The sequence below is a fragment of the Cebidichthys violaceus genome, unplaced genomic scaffold, assembly GCF_023349555.1.
Source record: "Cebidichthys violaceus isolate CVI_PGR_0920_01 unplaced genomic scaffold, fCebVio1.0.p SCAF_50, whole genome shotgun sequence".
In the NCBI taxonomy this organism is placed as follows: domain Eukaryota; kingdom Metazoa; phylum Chordata; class Actinopteri; order Perciformes; family Stichaeidae; genus Cebidichthys; species Cebidichthys violaceus.
The window spans coordinates 931,682-953,974 of record NW_027176706.1 but is presented as its reverse complement, the minus strand read 5'-3'; the positions used below and the strand labels follow the sequence as shown (position 1 = coordinate 953,974).

At 43.5% G+C, this 22,293-nt stretch overlaps 3 protein-coding genes across 4 annotated transcripts in view; 2 read left to right on the top strand and 1 right to left on the bottom strand.

Annotated features, from left to right (window-relative positions):
- Positions 1-995: 995 nt before the first annotated feature.
- ndufs6 (NADH:ubiquinone oxidoreductase subunit S6) lies at positions 996-2,202 on the bottom strand. The gene is made up of 4 exons (XM_068731301.1): positions 2,024-2,202; positions 1,833-1,886; positions 1,308-1,430; positions 996-1,133 (listed from the first exon to the last, which is right to left on the bottom strand). The coding sequence occupies exons 1-4, from the start codon at positions 2,165-2,167 to the stop codon at positions 1,065-1,067; spliced, it is 390 nt and encodes a 129-aa protein (XP_068587402.1). The 5' UTR covers positions 2,168-2,202; the 3' UTR covers positions 996-1,064.
- A 202-nt stretch (positions 2,203-2,404) lies between these two features.
- On the top strand, positions 2,405-3,715 carry mrpl36 (mitochondrial ribosomal protein L36). Its single transcript, XM_068731260.1, has 2 exons — positions 2,405-2,574; positions 3,008-3,715. The coding sequence occupies exon 2, from the start codon at positions 3,019-3,021 to the stop codon at positions 3,382-3,384; it is 366 nt and encodes a 121-aa protein (XP_068587361.1). The 5' UTR covers positions 2,405-2,574; positions 3,008-3,018; the 3' UTR covers positions 3,385-3,715.
- A 1,863-nt stretch (positions 3,716-5,578) lies between these two features.
- lpcat1 (lysophosphatidylcholine acyltransferase 1) overlaps positions 5,579-22,293 on the top strand; it is a 17,545-nt gene continuing 830 nt past the window's right edge. The window contains exons 1-14 of one of the 2 annotated variants that reach the window (XM_068731248.1): positions 5,743-5,799; positions 5,963-6,079; positions 13,416-13,555; positions 13,998-14,212; positions 14,794-14,906; positions 15,039-15,099; positions 17,789-17,847; positions 19,207-19,241; positions 19,493-19,547; positions 19,699-19,781; positions 19,891-20,016; positions 20,343-20,496; positions 21,872-21,970; positions 22,059-22,200. In XM_068731248.1, the coding sequence (XP_068587349.1) occupies positions 13,425-13,555; positions 13,998-14,212; positions 14,794-14,906; positions 15,039-15,099; positions 17,789-17,847; positions 19,207-19,241; positions 19,493-19,547; positions 19,699-19,781; positions 19,891-20,016; positions 20,343-20,496; positions 21,872-21,970; positions 22,059-22,200 (1,273 nt within the window). In that variant the 5' untranslated portion in view covers positions 5,743-5,799; positions 5,963-6,079; positions 13,416-13,424. Of the gene's footprint in view, positions 5,800-5,962; positions 6,080-13,415; positions 13,556-13,997; positions 14,213-14,793; positions 14,907-15,038; positions 15,100-17,788; positions 17,848-19,206; positions 19,242-19,492; positions 19,548-19,698; positions 19,782-19,890; positions 20,017-20,342; positions 20,497-21,871; positions 21,971-22,058; positions 22,201-22,293 lie in introns of both variants that reach the window. The other variant, XM_068731247.1, reaches the window with a different exon arrangement.

Here is a 22,293-nt window from a genome sequence, read left to right as displayed (position 1 = left end):
TTGACACTGACCCGGTATCGCCTGCCTCGTTTTAACAATGCACCTCTCTCTCTCTCTCCCTTCAATCATCCCGAAGTGGTCTGACTATAGATGAGGTTAACTACAGCATAAGCCTCACTTCCAGGAGTCGCCAGGGCCAATTATATCAGGCTGACTACTCTTTCCCCAACCTGAGCTCTACGGTGTGGAAAATGCAGTTCCACTGTGCTGCATCACTGGGGACAGAACAGGCTAGTGCTGTCTGGAGCCTGAGCCAAGCGCGGGCCAATTTGGCATGCAGAGGTCTATGGAGAATAAGCCCGATGAAATATATATATGATCTTCTTCAAACATGTATTGTTCCGCGCTACTGTGTCTTATCAGGCTGGCTCCCTCCTGATGTCCTCCAGGCTTGGCAGAGCGAGGCTCGAACATCGCAGATTGTGTGTGGGACCGACGCACGAGGAATGCTAAGGTTCTCTCAGAGCTCCTGTACGGTAAACAGGAGAGAGGAGTCTTCCGTGATTATTGGCAAGGTTCAAAGCAATGCAGTCATATGCACGTGTTCCAAGAAGTAGGAAAGAAAATTAAAAAAAAAAAAAAAAAAAAAATCATACTCATGCAGATAACGGTGGAGCAGATTTTAAAAGGTGCGCTGCAACTTCCATCAGCTCTTATTATAGTTCAACGATAATATAGCTGTGTTGCACGTAAACCTTTTTACCAACAAATAGCTTTGGTTTGACATTATTAGGTAAACTTGGCTTTTATGTCTCGCTGCACAACAGTCTCTGTTTTTGTCGGAGCGGACCAAACGCCTCAGCAGGGCACTGCTGACCTCTGCCTGTCACAGAGGGAACTGCACCCAGCAATTCAAACTGAACAGCCAGTCCCATAGACATGGGGACTGGAGAAACATTTGGAGGCAATCCCTTGATTGCGGATGCATCGTGCACACACACAGATGTGTTGAAACAGTGACTTCAACAGGCTTCGTTAAGAAGAATGCACTCTCAGACAGACAACATATAATTTATTAACCAATACGGCAATTTATACAGAGAAGCACAGAGAGAGGAAATGGTTTAGTGATGATGCTTGTGCCTGAACTGTAATCCACAATAGCCGCAAGTGCCCACTTTAGTGTCTTTATCCTGGAAATAAAGAGAGAGAGACACCAATGACAGAGTTAGTATTTATAATTTAGGACGTTTGCAAAATGTGCTGTTATGGTGATTATAGGGACACTCGTGTGAAAATATTATAGATCGTCTAGTTTCCTTAATCTATCTGAGAGTAAGACCGTGTCTCCGCAATCTGGACTTTACCAGGTTGATGTAGACTTTGGGGTGACCCAGGGCTCCTCCACCTCCATCACAGGACACCACTCTCGCCCCAACGTCAGTCACCGGCTCCTCGGCCACCAATTTGATGGCGAAGTTCTTATTCACCTAGACACAAACGACGTGACTTCCGTCATTGTCGACTTGACTAAAACTTGGTTGATGTGGGGAGCAGGTAGGCCACACAAGACACAGTGAGAGAGTAGTTGTTTACGCACAATTGTTTAGCATGTTTTTTTTTTTATTATGGTGGTTATTGTGCTGGCAGTTTTATTGAATATTTGTGGTGATAGGTTCTAGTTTGAGCATATGGTGACATGACGATCATAAATGGATTTGTGAATAACATGTCCATGATTGACAAGATGAGGCACATGCGCAGTGTCGCTGTTTCATATTTGTAACTTAATCTCCAACAACAAACCTAGATTTGAGAGTTAACTAAGCTATTTACATTTCAATTAGCTGCGGTCTGGGCTTTATTGAGCTCGTTTGTTAGTTGCTTCTTACCTCTTTCTGTCTGCCAACGAATCTGGCTCTCCTGGGATCACTTGCATCAAACACCTGAGAGGAAAAACAACCACCGTTACTGTACGTAAGTAAGGTTAATGGTCCGAGTGGCTACATTGACGTTAGCAATGCTAAGCTAACGTCAGGGCATCCGGTAAAAAGCAACACGACAGAATCACTGTTAAGCTCACCTGGCCGGTGTGAGTGATGGCCTCACCGGTGCTGGATACTTCTACGCTGTAGCGATAAGCAGGTACGGCGGTCAGCCTCAAAGGTGAAGCAAGCACCTTAGCATTTCTACTGAAGGACAAGACTCTACACACCGAGGACGCCATGTTTACAACAGACGCTTTTCCCAAGATGCCTTGCAGAGAACCCTATGGTGGATATTTATTTTCCCTAAGTTTTGCCTGTCAGGTTCAACGCATTCCATATTCCGACAAGCTTTCCTGTTAAATTCTTGTATCTCGATATGTGTTGTAAAATATAACATATACATATTTGGATACTTTGGATTAATACTTTGCATTTTGGCTCTGCTAAAGCCAAAGGAAGGGGATGTTTTGCCTGACAGGCTAAACCGGGGGCATAAAAAATCCCAATAACAATCTCAAACCGGAAGCAGTGTTATCCTCACAAGCAAGAACAGACAAGAGCAGTAACACGGTCGCATTTGGGCGATTAAAACGAAACGTTCAGGGACGTATCCCCTTGTTTTTAGTCGTTTAGGGATTCCTGAAAGGTTTGTTTGTGTTATTTTATTCTGTATACACATGTAGACTTATATATGGGCCGTTTTTTGTATGTCTAGCTTTGCCGCTAGCAGGTCAACTGACACGCTCGTCTCCTTGGGCATGTTGCAGAGCTCACGCTGTCCTGCAGTGGCGAATTATATATGTGATGTCTGGAGAGAAAACATAATGAATTGAACTAGCTGAGCTTTGAGCTGAAGTCTTTAAATGTATTGTTTTGTCAGAAAACCAAATATATTTAGTTTAATATAATACAAAATGAAAGAAATTGCAGGCTAAAAATAGCATTTTTCTATTTACTGTTTACTTTTACGATTTTAAGTCGAATCACAACTTGACAATCGAACCCAAGACAAAAAAAAAGTTCTATATCACAAAATCACAATTTGCATATGAATTTCCCCTCTTTGTTTCCCTCTGCAGCCTTTGACGTCATGGCGTCCCTCCTCCTGAAGCACCTGGCTGCCTCCCTGACTCGCCAAGTGGCCCAGATGAGCAGGTTAAATGTGACCTCCTCACCAGCAGCGAGCGCCTACAGATGCCTCTGCACCCTCAGCACGGCTCCCCGCGCACTACTCCTGTCGCCGACCAGACTCTGCACCATCCAGCCCCCCTCGGCCCGGCGTGGACCGTCTCTGTCGGGACAGTGTCAGCGTCTTCCCTGCATCCAGCCCTGTGCGGGCATGAAAACCAAGTCTGCCCTGAAGAGGCGCTGCAAAGACTGCTTCATTGTCCGACGGAGGGGCCGTTTGTTTGTGTTCTGCAAGACAAATCCCAGACACAAGCAGAGACAGGGCTGACATTACAAAGGAGCATTGAGAAGGCTGCTTTGAGATCGTGGAAACTGAAAAGAACTGTGATTTAAAAAAAAATAAAGTGTTTTGTTGAAGAATGTCCATCGCTTTTTCACTCCTCTGATTTGTTGCGTTCTCAAAAACCATCATAAACTTCTACAACATGTGAACAGAGCTATAAGTTAAGTTTAATTAAGTTATGCTTTTGAGCTTATCGTGGTATCTTTCTCCTGGTAAATAAATACAGGGCTAATCGGTCATGCTTTGAAATGACAAGTGTATGTGCAAACAAATAGGAGTTAGACTTTAAATAAAACGCAAAGCTTACATCAGTTTCTCTTTGGATCATTTCATGGTTGTATTATTGGTCTTTTTGGATTGCATTCGTACACAGCAACACTTTAGTTGGGTTGGAATAAATCAATTAACTTGGATTAAACATTTTATCAGACATTTTCCTGTTTTTCCGTAAGATTCCTCTCCGTCGTTCGTCCACATGAGGGCGCTAAAGTCTCTGCTACACCAACACAGGATCCACCCGGCCACGTAATACACTTGATCAAGTTGACTCCCCTTTTCCTAACCACCGTTACCTATTGTAAGTCGTCCATATCAACCTGTGGTTCCTACAGATGAGTCCTTATCAGTGTCTTTACAGTATCGACTCACAAACACATTATCGGACACGAGCTTACACGGTTTTGAGGTTGTGTCAGAAACTATCTGTTAATCCTAATATCTACGTCCACCTTTCCTGCCATTGTTTTATCACTGAAGTACAGAGAAAAGCCTGATGCTCACAACAGCATCGACAGGTTGTAACATTCACGCTGCGCTGGCACGGAAAGCTGACTGGGTTGAAGGTTGTTTGGGCAACAAACACCGAGGCCTCGACTGCCACCCCGGCTCAGTTGTTCTAAAGGTTAATGTTTACTGATGGACGAATGAGGAACAACACAACTCCTGCTTACGTGCACTTCTGATGTTACTGCATCAGTGTTTGCATAGGCAATTTCCAGAGAGCACAGCAGTTTGGAATTGAGCCAACATTTCAATGGCATTTCACTGAAGCACATGGTCATGGACAAACAAAAGCTTCCTGTGTGGTTCCAGAGAGTTTTACCCTGCATGCAGCAGGAATAGTGAACTACTTTTAATGAAGTGTGTCAGTATGTAGGTAGGTGTCAATAGAGGTTTAGATTTTTGGTGATAAACCGGTTGGCACCAGAGTCGGCTATCGGGCAGCGGTGAGACACAACAAAAGTCTGTTTAAATGCAGTCGCTGTCATCTAAAAATAAAAGACACTGTGCAGAAATTGACGGGCGGATCAAATGCAGAAGGAAGCGTGACTTCAAAAGCATAATGAATCTCACCGAAAGGCGAATCATCCCAAACATCTCAAACGCACATTCCACAGACAGACAGGGTTATAACCTCTTCTTCTATATGTATCAGTGTGTTACTGTGTGTCTGTGCTTTGTCACTGAGTGACTTACACCCTTATTCAAAAGGTTCATGTTGTTAATAAAAGGAGGAGCCCATTTGTTCACCCAGCTTGCACAAATTCTGCACATAATAAGTAACTTTTTATGTTAATGGTACACTGTTCTGAGTTCACAGTGGCACGCTCTGTGCACGACCTTTTAAATGGTTGTAGTTATATATGTAAAGAGTTAAAATGCTTTATCTTATTGTAAGATTATTTTAGATTGGGCCCTTGCTTTAAAAAGGGAACTTTATGTGACATGGACGCGTGAGCGTGGATGCGTTCATGCGCCACCATGTTTCCAGATTTGGTCATTGCCTTCAAAATAAAAGCTTGTACACGATGTACCTGTACGTGTAATGTATATATATTAGATCATTTTGGATTTTAATAAACATGCTCATCGATAGTTTAGAGCATTATAGACTGTGTTAAGTTGAGAGGCACTCTCTTAAACTGGCATGCACAGTTTCAAATTATTGTTTTTCCCTTTTTAATTCCAGCGCATGGTGGTAACTATTTGGGCGTGCAAACAATACGACGAAGCAGATGTATTTTTCATTGTAAAATTACAAATAGGCTGCCTTGTCTCCATTCCTGCCACAGCCACAGGAACTTTATTTTGAATTTTAAAACCGGAAGTTGCGTCGTTCCATCTCGCTAGCTTGATCTCCTCCGTTCCATCTCCAGTCTCTCCTCTGGGCTGAGGAGGGCTGACTCCAAAACAGAAGAAGGCGCGCGCTCCTTACGGCGTTTAACGACGAGCTCAGCCAGCGTTACGGAACATTCTGGACTCGACTTCTTTTTGTTTATTCTGAAAGCTGTAAAAGTCACAGGACTTCACGCAATGAAGTCATCAAACAGTCGCCCCTCCAGAGTGGGCAGAAACCCCTTCGTGCACGAACTGAAATTCACCCTGACAGAGACAATACAGGTAAGACAATTAAGATGACGAAAGATGCATTTATTATGTAACTCAACTTTGTAAAAGAACGTCATCCTTCAGTCATCGTATGCAACTGTGCACGTGCCTTGTTTACGTTGTGCATGTAGCGTATTTTTACAAACTTGCACCTAAACTTCTCCCACCTTTGTAGGGCTGTCAGACAATTTAAGTATTTCCTGTTTTCCTGGCGAGTTGACAAAAAACAAGTTCTACAAACTCTGGCAATCTGCTGCCTATCTAGGACATCTGCAATGTTTTCCTGGCAGTAGTGAGTATTATTTGTGAGCAATTCCCATATTTAAGTGTTCCTTTTAAAGGATGAAAACAAACAATAATAATAATAATAATAAAAACGCTTTTATTCATGCACATATTTTACAGCATTTGATAGCTCACTGTAATGCATGCTCATTAGGATTAACCTTAGAATTCTAGACTTAATATAGGCTTATATTCTGCTGAAAACAACAATTCTAAATCCATGATGCTGCTCCATATTCTCCATTATAAGTGTCATCTGAGACGTGTGGCGCTAATACGGGTTCGGCGACCTCTACCCACATTTTCCTGGATGGATCTGCTAAACCACAGTTTAATCTTGATTGACCAAATTTGCATCAAACATTTGCATTGGATTTTTATCCAAGCAACTATCGGTGGGAAGCAAAAAAAGGTACCGTTTATTTATTCATTGCACTGTTCAACTGTCATACTGATATATGCAGAGCATGTCAACATTTACTCTACTTCCTCTCACATCTCCTTTTGTCAGTCTGCACTTCTCTGTTTCTTGCCGTTTCTTTTGAGTCCCAGGCACACAGTGTTTACACGGGGGTGTCGGCACGGGGTTAAACAAGCTGACAGCTGAGTTGTGCACTCACACAGTCCTTATTAGGGTGGATCAGTCTCCAGGACAGCATATAGCAAGTGTGACTTATGGTTAAAGTCAAGGTTTCGGATCTGTCCTGTTACGGTTGCTCCGTGAGACCGATACTTAAGTACAGCGGTGGCACATTTTAAAGAAGAGCACACCTTGTTAAAGCGAGGCATGTGCTCTGGGCTAAACATGGACGTGAGATACTCTGCTGCTTTTCATGCAGATCGACAGCTGTGGCTGCATCCTAAATCTACCATTGAAATCGATTGATTCTCACTGCTGGAGGAGGGCCTTCTCGTTAATCAACCAATGGATCAATGGGTTCTCAGGTCTGGTGATTGGTGGGGTCTGCTGACTGGATGACTGCTAATGTAGTCCAACTAAATCAGTAATTTCATCTAGTTTTCATGCAGCCTAAATAATAATTTCTTTCTTTTTTGGGGTTTGCTATGAAGATGAGATTAATTCTTAAGCATCTTTAGTTGATCCTTCACTAAATCCCGCCCTCGAATGCAAACTATGCCCATCATATTGTAGCATCGGACAGCTACGACCAGGGTCTGACAGCTATACGCCTCTGCTCCATAGACGCTAAGACAAGCGTTTCAGGTTTTCTTCATTTTCAGGCTGGTTTTGCGGATCCGGAGCTAGTCACGGTTAAACGTTGTGTAATAATGATGCTCGTTACCCGGAGAGGTTGGAAAGAGATACCTATAAGTTTCTACAACGCTAATGTTTCTACAACGCTAATGTTTCTACAACGCTAAGGTTTCTACAATGCTAATGTTTCTACAACGCTAATGTTTCTACAACGCTACGGTTTCTACAACGCTAATGTTTCGACAACGTTAAGGTTTCTACAACGCTACGGTTTCTACAATGCTAATGTTTCTACAACGCTAATGTTTCTACGTAAAAACCTGTGGATTTTTAAATAAAAGAACATTAACGCATAATTAACTAGCGTTAGCACTTCTATGCTACGCTAGCTACTGAAGGTAAACTGAATGTATTCTGCTTTTGCTTTTTATTGATTGTAACAGTGAAGAAAGACCTAACTGGCTTAACAGGAATAGTGTCTTAACCGCCAGGTGAGGTGGTTGTTCACTTCACTCTTGTCTTTAGCTTTAGCTTCTATCTTTTAATTTTTAGCCTGTTTTCTCTGCTGAATCAGTTTCACATCCTGGAAATATCCGTCAAACGCATCTTTGTAGACCCTTATGCTGCCTTCTCTCTGAAGTGGCTTTTAGGTTTTTTTTCCCCCATAGATTAGATCATATCTGTTCAGTGAGTGCAGTTAGTGACAGTGTGGGCTTCACGGTGACTCTTGACAGCTTGACAGAGTAGCGGCTTGGGGGCGTGGCTTAGCGAAGGGTACTTAGCCTTCTCGTCATTCTTTCCGAGAGAAATCCACTCAAATGAGTTCCACAGCAAACAAGTATCAATATATAACAATATGGGTTTCAGTGTATTTGTTTGCGGTCACACAATCGGACAAAAGGAGGAAGTGCAGGCCCATCAGGTTTATCTGTCTCCCCGTAGCTCCGGGGCTCAGAGATGCCAGCTTTCATTCAGAGCAAAACACACAAAAGCACTAGGCTCAGGAAATCGGCCTTTATGTGGTCACCGCCGGGTCCCAACAAATTACGCACCGCTGAGAAAAGTGCTAAACCCCTTCTGCCTTTTTTTTTTGGTTTTTCCATGCTTTCACCGCAGTAAGCTATGCTTTTTAAGCTTGGCTTTGCAAAGACCCTCTAACCACTTCACTCCAGCTAGCCGAACGCCGTTACCTTTTTTTTTTTTTTTTCCCCAGCGTTGTTCTTGCTGAAAGAAAGTATTTATTAGTACATGTCATTTCTTTCTGTTGGAGCTTGCACTTCATTGTAAACAGTTGCGTGTCTGTGCCAGATGACAGCAGCAGTGCAGTGATTGTAAACTGGAGCATGTGTGTGTGTTTCTGTGTCTCGCGGCTGCCTGCTTTTAACGTGGCATAGAGGTGTGTTTTTCCACTTAACACATGTGCGTGAACTTATTTGTGTGCGTGCACGTGCGCTCCCCGTTTAAACAAACGCAAGCTTGACCTGGACAAAAAAAACAACAACATGGATGCCATAGGCTCTAGGTCTAAATAACAGCGTGGAATATGTGGGTGTGGGTCTGTCAAATTGAGACAATATGTGCTGCTTGATGCATAAAGCACATCCTCCCTCCCCTGGTACTTTGTTTTTCCAACTTCCAGCAAACATGATCAGCTGCACTGTGGACTAACTAGGTCAGCAAGTTATTTTGATGGACAGATGGCAGCGCTCCTTTCAGCTGAGTCACACATTGCTGAACAGTGAACATCATACAGACTTCGCTGCCAACTCTCCAGTTTGCATACAATATTACCTGTGACATCCGGTAGAGCTGCGATGTTCACAGACTGGATTGTGGGTCATCTCAAATCTCAGGAAATATTTCTCGATAAGTGTCAGATATTTCTGGCTATTTCAGTAGCGAAAACCTAATCTGCTTGTGCATGTATTGGTTGTTTTAGCGTCAGCTAAGAGTAAAGTATAGAGATATTGTTAATTTCACCAGCACATATGTTCTTCATGGTAAATATTTAAGGTAGGGTGTGATCTTTTTAGAGTATGTGTGTGTGTAACGAAAAAACAATCTGTACACCAAACAACATGGCTAACGGTAGGTTGAGTGCTTCCTTGGCCCCCAAGTGGAATCGGAGCACACTTCCCGTGGCTAATTGAAAACAATTAACCGAGGCCAATTAGCCTTCACTGCAGGGTGTAGAGCAACTTCAAAGTGTGCTGGGCCACATTGCACAGGGGGAGCTCGGTGTTATTTATCATGGCAATGGAAAAATGTATGTAAGATTTCAATCAGTTCAATATCAATCAATGACAATTTGTACAGACATTCACGGCTTCCAGAGGATGAACCCTAACGACTTCGCTGATCACCCTGACCTTCACTCGAGCACCGTCGTGAGGTTGACATTTATGGTTCAGAAGGAAATATCTTGACACTCATTTGTTCCACATATTCTAGTTCCCAAGAGGATGAATCGTACTGACGTTGGTGGTCCTTTTGACTTTCCCCGTAGCAACTCCAACAGTTTAAAGTCTTCACTTATTCAGTGAAATATCTCAACGTCTTTCTGATGGATTGGCACCAAATGTTGTACACATATTCAAATTTCCTAGACAATCTAATCTACTGACTTTGATCGTCTCCTGACCTTCAGATGGACACTTTTGTTTTTTATTGTATGTTTATGGCTTGGATTCTTGGTCCCCAGATGATGAACAGTAAAAACCTTTATCCCCTGGCTTTTTATCTTTCGCCATGTGTGTTATGACCAAATACCTGCAGAACTAGTAGCATTAACATCAACCTCAGTTGAACTGCTAATTAGCAAATGTTAGCATGGTACAGTAAGGCCATAGTAAGATGGTAGACCGTATACGTGCTAAACTTGTTAGCATTACTATCGTGAGCATGTTACAGGGCTGCTGTGAATATCGGCTCAAAGCACCGCTGTGCTTTAAAGCCTCACAGAGACGCTTGCCTGGCTGTAGAGTCTTGTTTTCTCAGTATCTTAAAGTCAATGTGAAATGATGAATGTCTTTCCATCACATCCCCAGTAATACCGTGCACCTATTCAACTTTATATGCAGAACAATATAACGTAACAAGATTAATTTCGTAGTGATAAAATGACTTGCGTAACATAGTACCAACCAAGCTCAACCAATAATACCATGACATCCATCCATCAATCAACTAAAGGCTGAACTAAAGGATTTGATTTAAATCCCTCTTGTAACTATACGCCGCTCAATAATTCAGCTTCACTGGGGAAAACATCAGACGCTCTTCCATTTCACTGGGACGTCAATGTACAAAGGTACTATTCGTTGCCTTTGGTGTTCAGAGATCATTTACTATCGGCAGCTTTTTGTAGGTGGTGCATCTGTTCGTTCGGTAGAGTCCGTCTGCATTTCTAATAAGGTTAAAGAAATAATTAGATCGTGTAAAATTTCCTTTTTGTTTACAGAAAGCGGAGCGTTTAGAAAATAGAAGTGCCGAGCTGGAGTGACTCTTTGCTCTTAATGGCTCTTAATGGTTCTTAATGGCTCTTAATGGCCCGTGACGGCTCTGGTGTTGCCCTACATGCATCCAGAAGGTGTGAGTTTGTGCATCAGGAGACAACGGGGCCATCGTTTTCTTCCCGGAGTCTCCTGAATATTTAACATCCAACAGAATGGCCTCCACAAATCACTGAACTTCACCCTCAGGTCAAAAGACGTTTGCCGCTATTTGGTATGTATAATCATTTCGGAGTAGACGATAGGAAATCAGTTTACGCTTGTCATAAAAAAAGTACCGCTCAGCCTCTAAAAATATTTTTTATATTTTCCTCTGTGGCTCTGACGGGAGCTGTCACCAATGGGTTATTTTAACACACTGTTATGTTCAATCTTGCACATAAAAGGAGGCCTTTGAGGGCTAATAATATAAGGAGTGCAGTAACAAATGGTTGCACTCAGAGAATAAGACTTTGAAGATACCTTTTTTATATGACAGTGACGATGTGTGTTACAAGGGAGCCCAGCAGTGCAGAAGCTTTTTTTTTTTTTTTTTTTTATATATATAGTGAATTTCAAATCATCAGTGGAGGATGGGTCCGGTGCTCACATAAAACACTAGCGATTGCTCCCCTCTACCACGCCCCGGCTCATTCTCATGCCACCTCCTGAGAAAATGTCAGCAGATCCTCCCAGATGGATTCGTTAAGCTCTGATGATGAGTGCTCTGTGCGTCAGGCAATGGAGGGGGTGGGGGGGGGTGGGAAGGCAAGACGAGGCGTTAGAGCATCGTAAATCTCTCCCATACTGTTTATTTATTAATACAGCCCTGCAGTGTGCACCTGTGCTCCTCCTCCTCCTCTGGAGAGAGAAATACAAACCAGGAAAGACAGGGAGGGAGGGAGGGAGGGGGAGGAGGGGGAGTGGATATGATTCCCCAGAGTGGCCACAGAAAGCCCAGTAGGAGGAAAACATTTGAAGGGGGAGCAGCATGATAAATGAAGGTGAAGCTGAGCAAGTAGACACAGGGAGTGAAGGATTGATGGATGGATGGATGGATGGATGGATGGATGGCGGAGGAGAGGAGTTCCTCCGGGATTGGTGATTACTGTAAAGCAGGCCGGGAGGTTGATGAGAGGGGAACGAGGGAGAGCGCTGGAGGTGCGGGAGATCGAGCAGGAGTCGGACAAAGAGGGGAGGAAGGGGCTTTTAAAATGTCCGAATTTACACCGGAGGTTGTGACTATGTGACCCAGTTAGTGTGCACACGCACACGCACACGCACACACACACACACACACACACACACACACACACACACACACACACACACACACAATTCATTTTGGTGACGAGACTAAAACTGTGTGACTTTTGGTTCAACTTGGCCTCATGCACTGTTTGCAAGGGCGCCTTATCTTTTTTTACTACCTTACTATTTATACAGTAAAACCTCACTGGTGTGTTATGCAAAAGCAAAAATACCCTTTCTGATAATGCCAAACGGCCAGAAAAAAACCCTAATTTCTGAATGCGTATTACATTGATTGCAGGATAAGCTTGTTGAGATGCATTGTCCTTACACAAGACGGTTACATTTCACCAACTATTAAGGTATACAGCTGCTTAGTATAAATGTAATTCTGTAATTTAATTTAACGAATGCATTCAAAAGTGTAAATGAACCAAATTAACTTCCCAAGACAGCAAATTAAGAGCATCATACATGTATCAATGGTGTGCATGGAACAGACATTGAAAACTAAATACACACAAACTAAATTGGAGCAGTCGTTCACACGGTTGGGGCTGCCTGGAGGTTAAACATTACCGGGAGAGTGTTTCTGTTCAGGTCACTGAATAATGACTCTCGTCATACAGAGATTATTTCTCAACTAGAGCTCACCTGTGGAAGGTTAAAAGCAAATAGTGGTCTGGAGACCAAGACCATGTATGAACCAAGTACAGCACTGGCTCTAACGTCCAGATTCTGGTTTTCCCCAGATGAAGAAGTTTGATTGACTATACAGGACATCGTTGCTCTGCCCGGACCAGGACCTTGATACGCTGTGGTTCGCCCTGCCAGAGATCAGTCCATGTGAATTTTCGTTCCAAGGTCTGCTCCCACCTCCCGCCCATGGCCTCCTCAGGTCGACCTCTCCTCCTCCATCGCTGCCCCTCACTTCCTCCGGCACCAGCCTTGCGCCGTGTCATACTAGGGCATTAGGAAGGTTCCCAGACCGGTTTCTTCCTCAAGCCGCAGCTCACTCTGCGAGCACAGCTTTCGTCGGCTCACCACTTCCTCGCGTTTTTTTTTTTTTTATACCTCCGCCCCTGCCTGCTTGGACCGACGTGAGGTCGCTTGAAAGTATTGCTCTATAGATGTTAGACATGCAAGCCTGTGAGCTCCAGGCGTCCATAGCCAGGAAGGTGTTGTTAGAGCATGACTTTGTGACGACACAGATGGAATGTGTGCAGGCGTAGTCTTCCGCCGAACAGGAATGCATAGCATGTTAAATGACAGTTGGCTGAAAAGCAGTAGGAATGCCGAGCGGCGGAGCGGTGAATCCTATGTTTGCGAAAGCGCAGTGGAATGACAACAATGTGACCGCTCGCATCTCTCCGTCTCTCCCCCAGATAGGACTGATGTCGGTGACGGTGTTTCCGGTGCGGCTGCTGCTGGTGTCCTTCTTCATGCTGCTGGGGTGGCCCTTCGCCTTCGCAGCCTCCCTGGTGCGATCCGATTTCGTCATTGAGCCACAGTCGTGGTGGATGAGGTCTGTGTGTGTGTGTGTGTGTGTGTGTGTGTGTGTGTGTGTGTGTGTGTGTGTGTGTGTGTGTGTGTGTGTGTGTGTGTGTGTGTGTGTGTGGGGGGGGGGGTATTTCTGTTTCGAAAAGTGTGAAAGTGCTACCAAAACATTATGGGATTACACAGACGTGTGGAAAATTGCGACATCCTGTAAATAGCATTATGATAAACGGATCCAAAACAAACAAGGCCTTTTGACGAGCACAGTCTTGTTTATTGGTGTCTGCTGAACATGTTGCGTCGGCTTATTTCATTTAATGAGCAAACACAAGACAAAAGAGGAGCTATATGAACGTATTTGAAGCAACTGGATCAACACCTTTTTGAGATATGAAACAGAAGTTGATCTAAATTGTTAACCTCCAGTACAGTAATGTGGATTTACTCTCCGCATGTGTCCTTTTTATCAGGTTCATTGACCTGTGTCTACGGGTGATCATGCGAGCCATGTGGTTTTGCGGAGGTTTCCATTGGATCAAAGTGAAAGGCGAACGGGCGTCGCAGTCCGAAGTTCCCATCCTCACCGCGGCGCCACACTCCTCCTACTTTGATGCCATCCCAGTCACCATGACCATGTGCTCCATAGTCACCAAACTGGAGAGCAGGAGCATTCCCGTCTGGGGCAGTGAGTCCTACACTTTGACAATTTGACATATTCTCCGTTTAACGGCAACTGCTCTGTAGAAGCTACCAGGCTGTAATATGAAAAGAGTTTACAGCCGGATAATCTTATGCTCATTTAAAGTGTGAATGAATTATTGTAATATGTTGAATAAATACATGTAAACCGTGGATTTGCCCGGCCAAAAATTAGTCTGGCTTCAGATATTTTGTGATTTGTATTGAATTAAATCATGAACAGCAGTTTCCAATCCAGTTTTCCTAAATTGAAATTCAGGTATTAGGTAGAACATTGGGCAAATTATTATTAGACAGACCTTTTAAAAAATTACATTTTGCTGCATGTAAACATGAGGGTGCTGCAGACAACTAAAGGACTTTCGCTAGCTAGCTTCTCTAGCAACGGTAGAAAAGAAGCATTGAAGCATTGGGACAGAACATGAAGGCGAAAGGCGAAACCAAATTCTTATTGGAAACAGGAATCCTTAATTGCGCTCGATCCCTCCCTTTCTCTTGATCTTTAAACCGTTTCTCTCCTGATCTGGCGTTCGCTCATAATCTTTTTCTCCGCCGCCGTCCTCCCAGCTCTGATCAGCTACATCCGGCCGGTGTTTGTGTTCCGTTCGGATCAGGACTCCAGAAGAAAAACTGTGGAGGAGATCAAGCGGAGAGCCCAGTCCGGAGGGGAGTGGCCTCAGGTGAAGTACATTAAACTGCGCATTAATCCATACGAACTTAAGCTCAAACAGATCAAGAGCAATTTAGAAATAAAAGAGTAGGAGCCAGATGTTTGTGTGTATTTGCGCCTTACTGCGTATTTATTGTTCCAGATCATGATATTCCCAGAAGGGACGTGCACCAACAGGTCGGGGCTCATCTTGTTCAAGGCCGGTATGTGTTCAGTTCAGTCACCTTCCTGGCGTCATGAAACCAGGTGGAAGGTAGCCGTGTGTGTGTGTGTGTGTGTGTTTCAAAACAACCTCACTGCAGTCAAATTTGGCAGAAATCATGCACGTATTTACTTTGATTGAACTTTAAACCAAATAGTAGTATTGAGCCAGAGCTACCCCAACGTGGGCGCTAAGGACCAAAGGACAGCACATGTGTCCCACGTCGTTAAAATTACCAGAACACTTCATCCACACTTTTCCTGAAACCACTTCAAAGCAGTATTCAGAGCTAAGTGATGTACATCAGCTGATATGAACAAGTTTAGATACATGATATGATGGAGTCAGTGTGAATATTGTTCATGTATTCATAACACAACAACATTATGGCAGAACCTCAGCATCATGTATCATTGAAAATGGTAAAAGCTGTTCCTGTCGATCATGATTGCGAATGATCCTACTTCGTGGTGAACCTGCGCGATTTCATCTGATTCGGACTCGGTGGCACCAATAATAAGCATTAAGAATGACTATATAGAAATAGCCATCTTCTCTCTGACGGTCTCGTTTACTTGATACGGAAGCATCTGTATTCAATTTAAATTTGACAACCAGTTCAAAGTTCCTCACAGTAACTTTAATATTTACCTTTTATTACATTGAATGTATGTACCATGATTTTTTTTTTTTCCAACTTGAATTTCCGGATTTGACTTTTGGAACATTTCAAAAGAAAATCTTTTGAAATTGCAAATCAAGACATTTTTATATTTAATTTCAAAGAGGTGACTTGAGAACAAATAAATTCAGATACGTGGATTCAGTGGTGTTTATATTTCAATATTAAGTATTCAGTGGCTGTTTAAATTCACACTCTTATTTCTCTTATCTGCCTCCATACTTATTTGTAATCGCGTGAGAGATGGGATGTCCTTATGAATCGGGCCTGTCGGAGCGATCCACAGTAAACTCCTACACGTGTGTCATTTCAACAGGCACTTTGGCATTCTGGCAGTTATCGGTAATACATCACACAAGTAGGCACTTGACTGCTTGCATTGTTAGGTTAGGAAAACCAACTCCTCTTTTTGTCCAGAGGCTAAAAATGTTCCAGTTTAACACAAATTGTGAGCGATCCAAAGTCAAAAGGAGGCTCGGCGTTCTTCAGAGTAGCTGATACAACAATCGTCCAAAGCGCAGCTTAAAACAAAAGTTGGATTGCGGTTCTTGGTAATATCCAGCCAAGGGTGTGTCGCCGTGTTAATTAATTTGTTCGGTATTCGTTTAACTCGGTGTGCCTGGCGTTGACTGTGTAGCTGCCAGGTGTAACTGTCTGAGCAAGTTCTCTTCACGTCGGCCCGGCAGGTTTGGGTTTCTTGGTTGTCTTGCTTGGGGACACCTCAGCGGGGGACGCATGGCGTTTGTTATGTGATTGTTTCCATATTTTTTTTGGGGGGAGGGGGGGGGGGGGCTTGTTTTTCGTCCCGTGTGTGAGTTACTGTCAGCCGTTGTTCCCTGCCTGCTCGGTCTAATCCTCTTTCTTCCAGTCTTTAATTCTATCATTCCCAGTAAGCCCTGTTGGTCTCACCCTGCCCTGCCCTGCCCTGCCCTGCTCTGTGTGTGTGTGTGTGTGTGTGTGTGTGTGTGTGTGTGTGTGTGTGTGTGTGTGTGTGTGTGTGTCTGTCTGTGTGTTTGTCTAGCTCTGATGTGTCTCCTCTGGTTATGTCTCCTCACTGGCTCCCAGCACAACAGAGCAACATTGTCTCTGTGTGTGTGTGTGTGTGTGTGTGTGTGTGTGTGTGTGTGTCTGTGTGTCTCTGTGTGTGTGTGTGTGTGTGTGTGTGTGTGTGTCTGTGTGTTTTTAATGTGCTTGGTGCCACCTGTGCATGTCGTGCTCCGCAGATAGGTCCAGTCCCTTTGTTGTTTTCCAAAGGCCTTTTTCACAGAGTCGTCACTTTCATGTTCACCCTCCCCACCCTATCACATCATATGTCCTAATATTATTATTATCATCATTATTCAGAGGGCGAGGACGGCGATCACTCTCGTGTTTGTTCTTTCGCACTCTCAGCTAAACACTCGCAGCTGAACCAACACGTGAGGCACAACATTGTTCTGTTCAAAACAAGTAGTCGTCCATGTGTGATGATGTGTGATGATGGGGGGCTCCTGCTTGATCATCTGCTGTTAATGTTAGTCCTACATGTTGTGTAATTTTGTATTCCTCCACCAACCTTCAGAGGTGTTGCGTTAACTCGCCACACCCATGCCTCAAGGGCCTATTAATTATGTACATATTAACACATATTTAAGCTATGCGTTTGAATCTATTTTGCACGTTTTTTTAAGTTGTAATTCATTTTTTCTTTTTTTTAATTAACTTTCAAAAATATGTGGTGTCCTTATAATAACTTCACAGCTTGTTGCGCTGCCCCCAAGTGGCTAAAAAACACAATTAAGCCTCACTCTGAATGAAACCATCATGTACTCAAAGCTCTACCCTGTAGCATGAATAGGACTTTCTCCAGTAACACATACGGTATGTAGCGTCTACCAGCTCGTCTGTCACCAGCAGGACATTATAGAATCTCGTCTGACAGGTTGTTTTTTTTTTTGCAAATGCAGCAATAGATTTAAACATTTTCTTTTTGTCTCTCCACCTCTCTCCTCTCCTTGTCCTTTCTCAGGTGCTTTCATACCGGGACTCCCAGTGCAGCCCGTGGTGCTGCGCTACCCAAACAAACTGGTAAACGCACTTTGTTTTAATCCTCCTCCATACCTACGCCTATAGAGAGGCTCTTAACGCTGGACATAGTTTTAAGTTTAGGGTTTGGACTCCAGCCATACATGTACACAGACCCACACACCCTGACACGCCCGTGACGTTAGTCTGTGCTCCTCTTGTGTTGAATGACTTCATGTTCTTGTAGGGTGATATTTCATCCCCCTTTTTCTCTCTCTCTCTCTCTCTCTCTCTCTCTCTCTCTCTCTCTCTCTCTCTCTCTCTCTCTCTCTCTCTCTCACACACACACACACATAGGTGTCATGTCTCTCTCTCAGCACCTCTCTTCACTCTCTCATGAATAATGCAGTTCTTATTACCTAGTTGTTGTTTTTTTTTTTTGTGTGCATTTAGCGCTAAAGCGTTTGTCACCGTTTCCCTTTGTGCTGCGCTTAGTCACCGTACTGACTCCGGTGACGACGTGGCAGCACAAGGCAGTTAAGTTGAGGCACAGAAAACCCGAATAAGACTCTGTATTTCCGCACCGCCAGAAGTCTTTCCAGTCCCATCTGTTTCCAACTGTTGGTTGTAGCTGCGGGGGGAAACGTCGCAGCTGGAAATGGAAACACCTGTAACCAATCCAGCCAACGCACTCGAACATTACGAAAACAAATCGCACGAAACGCTGATTGTTACTGAGCCAAATCGAAAGCTTATGCATAATATTGTTGGACTCGCAATGGACAGTTCAAAGAAAATTGATGCAGCACGACCGGAGTTATCTGTCTTTTTTTATTCCTCACATTATTATTACATTAGTGTACATTACCCACAATGCAACTCGACTGCCGACAGTTAGGTTGGAGGTTCAGGTATATTAACCTAGGTGTGTATATAACGACTAATGTAGCCTCAATCCACTAGCCTCAAGCAGAGATTAAAGTGTTGCAAATTTGGGCTCTCGGTCGTTTTGGTCTCATTCGACTAACATTTTTTTAGTCGATTAGTCATTTTTTTAAAATGCCTTTTTAATGCTGAATTATTTCCCCAAAACCTCTGATCACATCGCTGGTAAACACGAGATTTAAAGTGGTGCTTTTGATGCGCTTCTTTGTGGAGAATCTAATTTTTTCAACTTATCGATTAGATCGTACGAAGGTTTTTTTTTCCGACTAACGATTTGTTTTGTATGAGGACGGCCCTTGTACAAATCAGTATTTAGGGATTAATTAGCAGTGCTGCGTATTATGTATGAAGTGTGTTGGTCTTCAGCCAGAACAAAAAAAAAAAATAGATAAACAGTTCGAGGAAGTTTGAGAAATTGACCTCCCTGTTTATGTGTTTTGTCCTGAGCCACTTCCTCTTTCCCCTTCCTCTCCACAGGATACTGTTTCATGGACGTGGCAAGGTCCCGGAGCGTAAGTGTAACCATAACACACACACACACACACACACACACACACACACACACACACACACAGCTTCTACTGCCCTCAGCTAAGTATGTTGTTAAAACACCAGTGACCTGTTTTCCATTAAGAATGAACACGGTGAGATGCTGCAGGGAAACCTCCATTATCTCCGGCCTTGTCTCCATCCATCATATTACATTTCTCTTCCTGAAACTGTCGCGTCATGTAGAGACAAATCCAACTCTTCTGTCTTCCAGGTTCAAGATCCTATGGCTCACTCTGTGCCAACCTCATAACCCCATGGAGATAGAGGTCAGTGGTTTACAGCATCTTCCGTCTTCTTACCAAACTGAGAGAAATATTAGCTCGAAATGTGTAACGAACGCAATATGTGTAATCCCTTATTTATTATGTCGCATAGCGGATCAGAACGACATTAAGTTGACGTTCTCTCTTTCCTTAGTACCTGCCTATTTACACTCCTTCAAAAGAGGAGAGGGAGAACCCTGCCCTGTTTGCCAGCAACGTCCGAATGCTCATGGCCAAGTAAGTGCGATTGCGTAAATGCTTGATTTTGGGAGTTCATAACACACAGACACGCGCGAACGTCCTCATAAACCTTTTTTTTTTTTATTTCCCCTTTCTGTCCCGATAGGGCGCTGGAGGTTCCGCTCACAGACCTGTCCTTTGACGATCGTGAGATCAGCCTATCGCGGGGCCCGCTGCGCATACACGACTACAGCAGCCTGCTCGAGTTCCACCAGCTGCTGTGCCGCTTGGGGTGAGTGACGTGAGACTGGATTGACTGGTCGGACTGGCTGGAAGGTGGCTGTGATCCAAGACTTCGGGTGCTCCAAAACAAATGTGAAATGTTTGGTGTTCTATGGCGCAGATGTTCTGCCACATTCATTGTTCTTTTATTCGCGTTCTATTCAAGTTACGTCATTTCATTCTAATGAAATAGCCACAAATTTTGGATGAGTCTTTCTTTAAAAAGAGTCAAAGATTAAGATTATTTAAGATAATTTGTTTCTCTCCATATGTGTGGTTAACAGCATGACTGCTACATTGTTGCGTGATGTGATTTCTTTGTGTTTTCTCTGGCAGGCTGAGAGCAGGACGGGCCGACGCTGTGCTGGAGGAGCAGGCCAGAAGAGCCAGGAAGCTGCAGGGAGACGGCCTGAGTTTGGAGGACTTCTCCCAGTTCCTCAACCTGCCGGTTACAGACACACTCACACAAGTCCACAGCCTCTTTGACCAGGTAAACACAGACAGACAATTAACCAAAAAAATGTATAGAAGTCAAGGACGTATAATAACATACGGTAAGATTACTGGTAAACGGGTAAACGAGATGTATGGAACAGTACAATAGTAGATTAAAGATGACCTAAACTAATAGGTACACTTGATGTTTAGTCATCAGCTACAGAACAATGTGTATTCTTACGGGTTTAAAGTCTGACCTCGCTGTAAGGTAACTTTGGTATTTTTCAACCTTGACCTTATTTCCCCATGTTTTTTTTTTGTGTCATAACTGAATAATAGCAACTTCCACAATTGGTCCTGTATAAAGCTAGAGCGCTGCGACGGCAGCCGCTCACTGGCTACAATGTAATCATATGGCACCGTCATCTACGTCCTCTAAAAGTTATTGTTTTTGCCTCTGATTGTTATTATAAGTGTCAGACAATTTGGGAAGAAGTCTCGTTCTGAAATCTTGCGACTTGTGACTTGTTGCCCGGAAGACAACGGTGGAAACGTGAGGGCCGTTGTTGTCAGAGTACAGGACGCGTCGAAAAGAATCTCAGTGTCATGACTAACTGTTTCGATGATTTCGACAATGTGGACGAGGTCTTTGAATTCGATGGTCACGTGTATTTATAGCGCATACATTGACCCTTCACAAAGTCCCGCCTTTGAGAAAGGAAAGGTAAGGAAACCATTTTTCTCCTTTCCACGATGTTGTCTGTCACTTAAAATGACAATCTCAACTCCTGTCAATGGCAAAAGCACTTTTGGTGAGCGTATAACGTTACATTGACGCTGCACAATAGCTCCGGTTGCAGCGTCATCCCTCAATACCGGACCCATTGTCCCTGTTGGTCACAAAATATTGAAGTTACCATTCAATGAGAAATATCCTAAAATTTGCAGAAATCCAAAGTTCAGATCAAATATAGAAAGTCACTTGGCAAAAACACATCATGCACAAACAGAAAATGCCATGTTTATAATATATGTGGAATATAGAAGTAAAAACAGGGTTTTAGATTATGTCTGATCCACTGATTCACAGCACCCAAAGGATCAAACTATTGCTATAACTTTATTATCTCATAGGTGACATACTGTAGGTTTCATGTGTTCTACTGGTTTGTCAACGACTGATCAGCTCCCTCTTGTGGAGAATATGAAGTCTGCTGAACGCCAAAACATTTAAATATCTGTGATTTCAGCTTTGCTCGATTTCATGTTTGCGTGAAAATGTGTTTTGAAATGCAAGAAGTTATTTATTCCGTTGAATTTTAAAGTATTTTTTAAGCACCAGATGGTAACAAATGTGCAACAATTGTTTATACGGGATCATGTTCTTCCTTTGCTTGTTCTGCTCACTGAGATCATTTTGTTCCCAGCATGCAGATGGACGGATAGACGTCAGACACTACGTCGTTGCTCTGTCTACCGTTCATCGACCATTGAAGTCAATGGAGACCCTCAAGCTGGCCTTTTCGGTGAGCACATGCACCACTGAATCTGGTTTGATCTAGGTTTTCAAGCCATTTCTTAAGTACATAAGCATATATATATGTTGTTGTGCAGATGTATGAGAACGAGGACAACGGGGACGTCCTAAAAGAGGACCTCGCCGCCATCTTTGAAATAATGTTGGGAGTGAAAAAGGTGGAACTTTCAGGTCTCTTTTCATCGCTTGACAAACCTCACGAAACGAAGATCACATATGGTAAGACTCGGCGCTTGTCATTCAACCTCGGCACAAAATGAATTATGATGCCCGTCTGCATATGAGACCATCGCAGAGATGATTGACAGCCTC